Below are 10,000 nucleotides of genomic sequence, written 5' to 3'. Positions count from 1 at the left end.
CACCCGTGTTGGGTTGTGCTGGGTGGTGGTGGTGGTGGTGGTTACACCCGTGTTGGGTGGTGGTGGGTGGTGGTGGTGGTGGTGGTTACACCCGTGTTGGGTTGTGCTGGGTGGTGGTGGTGGTGGTGGTTACACCCGTGTTGGGTTGTGCTGGGTGGTGGTGGTGGTGGTTACACCCGTGTTGGGTTGTGCTGGGTGGTGGTGGTGGTGGTTACACCCGTGTTGGGTTGTGGTGGGTGGTGGTGGTGGTGGTGGTGGTTACACCCGTGTTGGGTGGTGGTGGGTGGTGGTGGTGGTGGTGGTGGTTACACCCGTGTTGGGTTGTGCTGGGTGGTGGTGGTGGTGGTGGTTACACCCGTGTTGGGTTGTGCTGGGTGGTGGTGGTGGTGGTGGTGGTTACACCCGTGTTGGGTTGTGCTGGGTGGTGGTGGTGGTGGTTACACCCGTGTTGGGTTGTGGTGGGTGGTGGTGGTGGTGGTGGTGGTGGTGGTTACACCCGTGTTGGGTGGTGGTGGGTGGTGGTGGTGGTGGTGGTGGTTACACCCGTGTTGGGTGGTGGTGGGTGGTGGTGGGTGGTGGTGGTGGTGGTTACACCCGTGTTGGGTGGTGGTGGGTGGTGGTGGTGGTGGTGGTGGTTACACCCGTGTTGGGTTGTGCTGGGTGGTGGTGGTGGTGGTGGTGGTTACACCCGTGTTGGGTTGTGCTGGGTGGTGGTGGTGGTGGTGGTGGTTACACCCGTGTTGGGTTGTGCTGGGTGGTGGTGGTGGTGGTGGTGGTTACACCCGTGTTGGGTTGTGCTGGGTGATGGTGGTGGTGGTTACACCCGTGTTGGGTTGTGCTGGGTGATGGTGGTGGTGGTGGTGGTGGTTACACCCGTGTTGGGTTGTGCTGGGTGATGGTGGTGGTGGTGGTGGTGGTTACACCCGTGTTGGGTTGTGCTGGGTGATGGTGGTGGTGGTTACACCCGTGTTGGGTGGTGGTGGTGGTGGTGGTGGTGGTGGTGGTTACACCCGTGTTGGGTTGTGCTGGGTGATGGTGGTGGTGGTGGTGGTTACACCCGTGTTGGGTTGTGCTGGGTGATGGTGGTGGTGGTGGTGGTTACACCCGTGTTGGGTTGTGCTGGGTGATGGTGGTGGTGGTTACACCCGTGTTGGGTTGTGCTGGGTGGTGGTGGTGGTGGTGGTTACACCCGTGTTGGGTTGTGCTGGGTGGTGGTGGTGGTGGTGGTTACACCCGTGTTGGGTTGTGCTGGGTGGTGGTGGTGGTGGTTACACCCGTGTTGGGTTGTGCTGGGTGGTGGTGGTGGTGGTGGTGGTGGTGGTTACACCCGTGTTGGGTTGTGCTGGGTGGTGGTGGTGGTGGTTACACCCGTGTTGGGTGGTGCTGGGTGGTGGTGGTGGTGGTGGTTACACCCGTGTTGGGTTGTGCTGGGTGGTGGTGGTGGTGGTGGTTACACCCGTGTTGGGTGGTGGTGGTGGTGGTGGTGGTGGTTACACCCGTGTTGGGTTGTGCTGGGTGGTGGTGGTGGTTACACCCGTGTTGGGTTGTGCTGGGTGGTGGTGGTGGTGGTTACACCCGTGTTGGGTGGTGCTGGGTGGTGGTGGTGGTGGTTACACCCGTGTTGGGTTGTGCTGGGTGGTGGTGGTTACACCCGTGCTGGGTGGTGCTGGGTGGTGGTGGTGGTGGTGGTTACACCCGTGTTGGGTTGTGCTGGGTGGTGGTGGTGGTGGTGGTGGTTACACCCGTGTTGGGTGGTGGTGGTGGTGGTGGTGGTGGTTACACCCGTGTTGGGTTGTGCTGGGTGGTGGTGGTGGTGGTGGTTACACCCGTGTTGGGTTGTGCTGGGTGATGGTGGTGGTGGTTACACCCGTGTTGGGTTGTGCTGGGTGGTGGTGGTGGTGGTGGTTACACCCGTGTTGGGTTGTGCTGGGTGGTGGTGGTGGTGGTGGTTATAGACCCGTGTTGGGTTGTGCTGGGTGGTGGTGGTGGTGGTGGTGGTGGTGGTGGTGGTGGTGGTGGTTACACCCGTGTTGGGTTGTGCTGGGTGGTGGTGGTGGTGGTGGTGGTGGTGGTTACACCCGTGTTGGGTTGTGCTGGGTGGTGGTGGTGGTGGTTACACCCGTGTTGGGTGGTGCTGGGTGGTGGTGGTGGTGGTGGTTACACCCGTGTTGGGTTGTGCTGGGTGGTGGTGGTGGTGGTGGTGGTTACACCCGTGTTGGGTGGTGGTGGTGGTGGTGGTGGTGGTTACACCCGTGTTGGGTTGTGCTGGGTGGTGGTGGTGGTGGTGGTTACACCCGTGTTGGGTTGTGCTGGGTGGTGGTGGTGGTGGTTACACCCGTGTTGGGTGGTGCTGGGTGGTGGTGGTGGTGGTGGTGGTTACACCCGTGTTGGGTTGTGCTGGGTGGTGGTGGTGGTTACACCCGTGCTGGGTGGTGGTGGTGGTGGTGGTTACACCCGTGTTGGGTTGTGCTGGGTGGTGGTGGTGGTGGTGGTTACACCCGTGTTGGGTGGTGGTGGTGGTGGTTACACCCGTGTTGGGTTGTGCTGGGTGGTGGTGGTGGTGGTGGTGGTTACACCCGTGTTGGGTGGTGGTGGTGGTGGTGGTGGTGGTTACACCCGTGTTGGGTTGTGCTGGGTGGTGGTGGTGGTGGTGGTGGTTACACCCGTGTTGGGTGGTGCTGGGTGGTGGTGGTGGTGGTGGTTACACCCGTGTTGGGTTGTGCTGGGTGGTGGTGGTGGTGGTGGTTACACCCGTGTTGGGTGGTGCTGGGTGGTGGTGGTGGTGGTGGTGGTTACACCCGTGTTGGGTTGTGCTGGGTGGTGGTGGTGGTGGTGGTTACACCCGTGTTGGGTGGTGGTGGTGGTGGTGGTGGTGGTGGTTACACCCGTGTTGGGTTGTGCTGGGTGGTGGTGGTGGTGGTGGTTACACCCGTGTTGGGTGGTGCTGGGTGGTGGTGGTGGTGGTGGTGGTTACACCCGTGTTGGGTTGTGCTGGGTGGTGGTGGTGGTGGTTACACCCGTGTTGGGTTGTGCTGGGTGAGGATGGTGGTGGTGGTGTGACCCGTGTTGGGTTGCGCTGGGTGGGGATGGTGGTGGTGGTTAATCGTTTGGTGCTTGTGTTGGTCGGGGGTGTTATCTTGTGTTGGTCGGGGGTGTTATCTTGTGTTGGTCGGGGTGTTATCTTGTGTTGGTCGGGGTGTGTTATCTTGTGTTGGTCGGGGTGTTATCTTGTGTTGGTCGGGGGTGTTATCTTGTGTTGGTCGGGGGTGTTATCTTGTGTTGGTCGGGGTGTTATCTTGTGTTGGTCGGGGGTGTTATCTTGTGTTGGTCGGGGTGTTATCTTGTGTTGGTCGGGGGTGTTATCTTGTGTTGGTCGGGGGTGTTATCTTGTGTTGGTCGGGGGTGTTATCTTGTGTTGGTCGGGGGTGTTATCTTGTGTTGGTCGGGGTGTTATCTTGTGTTGGTCGGGGGTATTATCTTGTGTTGGTCGGGGTGTTATATTGTGTTGATCGGGGGTGTTATCTTGTGTTGGTCGGGGTGTTATCTTGTGTTGGTCGGGGGTATTATCTTCTGTTGGTCGGGGGTATTATCTTATGTTCGGGGAGTTATCTTGAGTTGGTCGGGGAATTATCTTGTATTGGTCGGGGTGTTATCTTCTGTTTGTCGGGGGTGTTATCTTGTGTTGATCGGGGGTGTTATCTTGTGTTGGTCTGGGGTGTTATATTGTGTTGGTCGGGGTGTTATTTTGTGTTAGTCGGGGTGTTATCTTGTGTTGGTCGGGGTGTTATCTTGTGTTGATCGGGGGTGTTATCTTGTGTTGGTCGGGAGTGTTATCTTGTGTTGATCGGGGGTGTTATCTTGTGTTTGCTGCATTCTGTTTTACTGTTGGTGCTAATTACAGATGTGCACTACGTTTTCTGTTGTTACTAGTGACAAACCTGCGCTACGTTTTCTGTTGTTACTAGTGACAAACCTGCGCTACGTTTTCTGTTGTTACTAGTGACAAACCTGCGCTACGTTTTCTGTTGTTGCTAGTGACAAACCTGCGCTACGTTTTCTGTTGTTGCTAGTGACAAACCTGCGCTACGTTTTCTGTTGTTACTAGTGACAAACCTGCGCTACGTTTTCTGTTGTTGCTAGTGACAAACCTGCGCTACGTTTTCTGTTGTTGCTAGTGACAAACCTGCGCTACGTTTTCTGTTGTTACTAGTGACAAACCTGCGCTACGTTTTCTGTTGTTGCTAGTGACAAACCTGCGCTACGTTTTCTGTTACTAGTGACAAACCTGCACTACGTTTTCTGTTGTTACTAGTGACAAACCTGCGCTACGTTTTCTGTTGTTACTAGTGACAAACCTGCACTACGTTTTCTGTTGTTGCTAGTGACAAACCTGCGCTACGTTTTCTGTTGTTACTAGTGACAAACCTGCGCTACGTTTTCTGTTGTTGCTAGTGACAAACCTGCGCTACGTTTTCTAGAGAAAGTAGAGTTGCCAACGGCCGCTGCCGGTGTTTGCAGTATTGCCAGATAAGCCAGTAACGTTGCCAGTAACGTTGCCAAACATGACCTTTGATGCTAGCAACGTTACCAGATCCAAGTCTCGTCCGTACAACAGGTGTTAGTGCCAGATGTATTAGTATATATATGCCAACAAGAGCCAGGGGACGAAGGCAGGTGTGATATGTAACTCATGAATTTCCAGAACATGTGAAGTTAGTTGAGACATGTGACTTAGCGGCGGGCTGGAGCCACACCTCACTACAAGCACCACAACACTACACAATAACAGCTCCACACAGCCATTCACAACACCGAGTGGTAAACAAACATTTCCTACCACGTGTCCGTGTTTGTTATTGTGTTAGAGGACACGTGGCTTTGTTATTGTATACTACCGAATCGTACTTACGGTGGCTGAGTTTCAGCTCCTTGGTCCCGCCGCTCAACTATCAATCAACTGGTGCACCATACCATTATCACTGTTCCAGGACCTCTCACGGTGTTCAAGAGAGAACGCTATAAACACCTCCAAATGGTGCCTGATCAACCAGGCTGTGACTCATACGTCAGGCTGCGAACAGCCGCGTCCAACAGCCTGGTTGATCAGTCCAGCAACCAGGAGGCCGCGGGGACGTGGCTCACTATAACCACCACTAGGTTGTCAAGGTAGGTAGGTACCCTACCATCACAACCGTATCACCATACCACCACCACCATAACATCACCATACCACTACCACCAACATACCACAACCACCATAACACCACCATACCACAACCACCATACCACTACAACACCACCATAATACCACCACCACCACCATAACACCACCATACCACCACCACCACCATACCACCACCACCACCACCATAACACCACCATACCACCACCACCACCATACCACCACCACCACCATAACACCACCATACCACAACTATACCAGTGCTACACCATTACCATAGCACTATACTCTCACCATGTCACCATTAATAACATGTCATCACTTCATGATCACTATAACTGGTAACTTTTGTGCCAACATAAATTGTTGACTGATTATCGAAAGGCAATATTTCTGTAATGGTTACTTTTGTGATTCTAACTTAACCTAAGTCTAAGTAAACCTTACTTAACTTAACCTAAGCCTAAGTAAACCTTACTTGACTTAACCTAAGCCTAAGTAAACCTAACCTAACTTAACCTAAGCCTAAGTAAACCTAACCTAACTTAAGTTAGGTTTGATTGGGCTTAGTTAACTAAGTCTATGCAAACCTAACTTACCCAAACTAAACCAAACCTAACCTAACCTAATGTAACTAAGCCTAATCTAACTAAACCTAACTTAGATAAACCGGACCTAAATTTACTAAATCTAACGTAACGCAGCTAAACCTAACCTAATCAATCCTAACCTAACCAATCCTAACTTAACCAATCCAACACCATCACTATTACGCAACTTCATCACTATACTGTCATCACTCTACCATCTCTATGCCACCATCACCATATTAAAATCACTATCAACATTTCCCCATCGCCAGCACCATACCAGCATCACCATACATCGACACAATGTTTATATCATCATCATCACCACCATCATCATACTTTCACACCTCATCATATCATGACCATTGGCATTATATAGCACCATAACCACGCCCCTCAGTCACCATACCATGGTAGTATGGTTGCCCCAGGTCACCATAACTCGCTCTGACAGTTCCTGCGACGACCCTGGAACCAATCGTATTGGCGTTTGCATTTGGAGACTTTCGGGAGCTTGTAGATAGGGGACCTGCTGCATGGGTAACAGCTTCTCCCCCCGTATCGACGTAGCCTGGCTTTGCGCCCTGGAGAGGCCACTCCGGACCGACAATTAGAGCCCGAGGCTGAAGTGTCCTGAACCAGACGGGACGAATATTAACTCTAGTATTCCGGGAGATTTCAACAGGAAGGTCTTGTGTAGAGAGTGAGCCGCTCTGTTGTAGGCCTGTGTATGCCTGTGCAACTCATCCTCCGAATTGACAGTACGGTTTAATACTAAGTATAATAAGTTCATTTCCTAACTGTTAGGAATAGTACATAATTGTACTTACTTGTGTTGTTAAATTTACCTCCCCATTTATTCTCGTTTTCTGTTAAGACACAGAATTTTAGGATGAAGTTTTAAAGTTCAGTTTGCTATATACAAGTTTTAAATATCAGAAATTTCTTTTTCAGTTTTATTAAACAATAGAGATTTTATACAAAATTTAAAAATATCCTGAGTTTACATTTTATTGTAATATTTTTGTTTTGTATTTGTTTTATAAAACTGTAATATCATTATAGCTATACGTTAAGTACTAATTGTAATTAAGAAACAGTAAAATGCTTATCTTCAAACACTAAGAAGGTTAGGTTAGGTCGTAGTATTCTAATGTATACATTACATAATGTATACATGTGTTACTGGCAAGTTGCATGGCTCTCACGCTCTGACCACACCTGTTGCCACCCTGACAAAGGTGCCACAAGTAGCACGGTCTATGGTGAGCCCGTGACCCCACACCTCGGTGGGGTACATGTTGGTGGGGTCGCCACGGGCATGGTGACCCCGGGTCTTCACAGGTCATTGCACAATTATTGGCGTCCCTGCTGTGTCTAGTCAACTGTTGTGGTCTGCATTCTGGGGGAAGGCCCGTTACGGGGTGGTCATAATAGGGGGGTTGGCAGGTGTTCATATGCAGGTGTGTAAGCTTTGCTGCACCATAAGTGCTTCATGCTTGGTAGGTTTGGACTCCATAGTGGCCGGCTGGGGTACACCTGCTATGAAACTCATAAAACTTAAGCTTCAAGGCCCCCTAATCCCGCAGGGGGGCCCACAAGCTTCAGGGCCCCCTAATCCTGCAGGGGACCCACAAGCTTCAGGGCCCCCTAATCCCGCAGGGGGCCCACAAGCTTCAGGGCCCCCTAATCCTGCAGGGGACCCACAAGCTTCAGGGCCCCCTAATCCCGCAGGGGGCCCACAAGCTTCAGGGCCCCCTAATCCTGCAGGGGACCCACAAGCTTCAGGGCCCCCTAATCCCGCAGGGGGCCCACAAGCTTCAGGGCCCCCTAATCCTGCAGGGGACCCACAAGCTTCAAGGCCCCCTAATCCCGCAGGGGGCCCACAAGCTTCAGGGCCCCCTAATCCTGCAGGGGACCCACAAGCTTCAGGGCCCCCTAATCCCGCAGGGGGCCCACAAGCTTCAGGGCCCCCTAATCCTGCAGGGGACCCACAAGCTTCAGGGCCCCCTAATCCCGCAGGGGGCCCACAAGCTTCAGGGCCCCCTAATCCTGCAGGGGACCCACAAGCTTCAGGGCCCCCTAATCCTGCAGGGGGCCCACAAGCTTCAGGGCCCATAATCCCGCAGGGGGCCCACAAGCTTCAGGGGGCCCCATAATCCCGCAGGGGGCCCACAAGCTTCAGGGGGCCCCATAATCCCGCAGGGGGCCCACAAGCTTCAGGGGGCCCCATAATCCCGCAGGGGGCCCACAAGCTTCAGGGGGCCCCATAATCCCGCAGGGGGCCCACAAGCGACTTTAGTCCAAATTGCTTAAAAAAACATTGTGTTACATCTGGGCTTTAATAAAAGCACTCTGAGATGTTGTTGTTAAATGGCAGACTGGTGGTGATCTGAGGTGTGAGAACCCCGCTGTAGAGGACGACAGTGGTCACCCACGGCTCCTCGCTGCTCTTGTCAAGGCTCCCCATAACTGCTCCAGCTCCTGGGCCCCAGATGGTAGCTCCGCCCCTCAGGGCCCCTTCTCACTCGTCTGCTGTTTTCATTAGTTTGAAGAATGTCAAGTGGAATGGATGAGGTTTATATAGACGCCTTTGGGGAGACGCGACGGATCTTGGGAAGTTTAAAGTCATTTTAGGTGGATGGTGGGATGGGAGAGGAATAGGAGAGGGGGGAGGAATAGGAGAGGGGGGAGGAGGGGGTGTAGGGAATATGGGGGGGGGGCTGTTGTGAGTGGTGGAGGAGGAGGGGGGGGGATGGGACAGAGTTTGGGAGCCGGGGGAGGGACTTTTGGAGAAGGGGGCGTGGAACCAGTAGAGGGATTCTGGGACCTGTTGGGGGGTTGGGACCTGGGACTGGGGTGGGGGTAAGGGGGGGCGTTGGGGGGGGGGGGAAGGCTACCTCCGACATATAAGGGCTGACCTTGGCTCTGTCCGGAAGCTTGGCACGCTGTACCGACCCCGGCTAGGTCTTCGGCTCTATACAGGGTGATGTGCGTACATGCTGGTGTGTTGACGAACACGGTGTGTTACTGTGGCCAGCATATGGCGGGTCTCGGGTGTTAAGGCCTATCACCCGACGGACGGTCCCAACCAACACCACACAACCTTAGCCACCAGCTACACTACACTACTCCCAAATATATAATCTCATTAAAGGAAGACAAAAGCAGTAAGTAGTCCGTAGGTGTAACCAGTACTTCCCTCAACACTAACAATAAGGAAGTCTCTCAGAGATACTCAACTTGTACGCCAAAGAACGTCCTAAAGTCTCAGTTGGACAGCAGTTACATATCCTTCCTTATTGTGGGTGTTCAGTGGTGTAGTGGGCACAGCTACGGCCCTATTGTTCTTCAGGTCACACATACACACAGCCGGGGTCTGGTAGCTGATTGGACAGCGTGCAGGACTCGTAATTCTGTGGCCCGGGTTCGACTCCCGGACTACGCAGAAATAAATGGGCAAAGTTTCTTTAACCCTTAATGCCCCCTGTTACCTAGCAGTAAATAGGTACCTGGGAGTTGGACAGCTGTTGCGGAGCTGCTTCCTGGGGTGTGTGTGTATGGGGAGCAAATTTTTTTTTAGTAGTTAGTAACAGTTGATTGACAGTTGAGAGGCGGGACCAAAGAGCCAAAGCTCAATCCCAGCAAGCACAACTAGGTGAGTACACACACACACAGCATATATATGTAGTATATATAATCGAGAAAAATTGATTAGTTAGAAAGGCGGGGTCCAAGAGCTAATAGCTCGATTCTGCAGACACAAATAGTAAATACACACACACAGAGATAGTCAGAGAAAGATACAGAGAGAAACAGACAGGAAACAGATAAATGGAGACTGACGGACATGTGGAAAATGCGTTTTAGCAGAGGACGGTGAGAGACAGGTGACAGAGGACCGTGTGAGACAGGTGACAGAGAGAGGACCGTGTGAGACAGGTGACAGAGGTGGGCCCCAGGTGGCGTCTAAATGACCAAATATCCTACCAACCTACTGACCGGGCCGCGGGGACACTAAAGCCCCGATAAATCATCTCAAGATAACCTCAAGATAACCCAACCTGCTTAAACTACCACTTTCTTAAACAATTGGTCAACCACTCCCCCCCCCCTAGCTAGGCTGCAGGCATCACTAAAATAAATTCCTTGATCACTAACATCATTGCAGAGTTACGCTACAAAATAGATGAGTATAGTGACTGATTGTGAAATTCTCTTTTGCTTC

The 10,000-nt window shown here is 52.6% G+C and overlaps 2 protein-coding genes across 17 annotated transcripts in view; both read left to right on the top strand.

Annotated features, from left to right (window-relative positions):
- Positions 1–10,000, top strand: part of LOC123758638 (uncharacterized) — a 179,476-nt gene that overhangs the window by 95,073 nt on the left and 74,403 nt on the right. Inside the window, exon 2 of one of the 16 annotated variants that reach the window (XM_069334380.1) lies at positions 4,989–5,166. The exons of the other annotated variants lie outside the window; for them this stretch is intronic. The gene's annotated coding sequence lies outside the window, so the exon portion shown is untranslated. The remainder of the gene's footprint in view (positions 1–4,988; positions 5,167–10,000) is intronic. 16 annotated transcript variants of the gene reach the window in all.
- LOC138370193 (basic salivary proline-rich protein 2-like) lies at positions 6,942–7,931 on the top strand. Its single transcript, XM_069334184.1, has 2 exons — positions 6,942–7,037; positions 7,362–7,931. The coding sequence occupies exons 1-2, from the start codon at positions 6,942–6,944 to the stop codon at positions 7,929–7,931; spliced, it is 666 nt and encodes a 221-aa protein (XP_069190285.1).

The sequence above is a fragment of the Procambarus clarkii genome, chromosome 31 (assembly GCF_040958095.1).
Source record: "Procambarus clarkii isolate CNS0578487 chromosome 31, FALCON_Pclarkii_2.0, whole genome shotgun sequence".
Taxonomy (NCBI): domain Eukaryota; kingdom Metazoa; phylum Arthropoda; class Malacostraca; order Decapoda; family Cambaridae; genus Procambarus; species Procambarus clarkii.
This window is presented reverse-complemented; position numbering and strand designations above follow the sequence as displayed.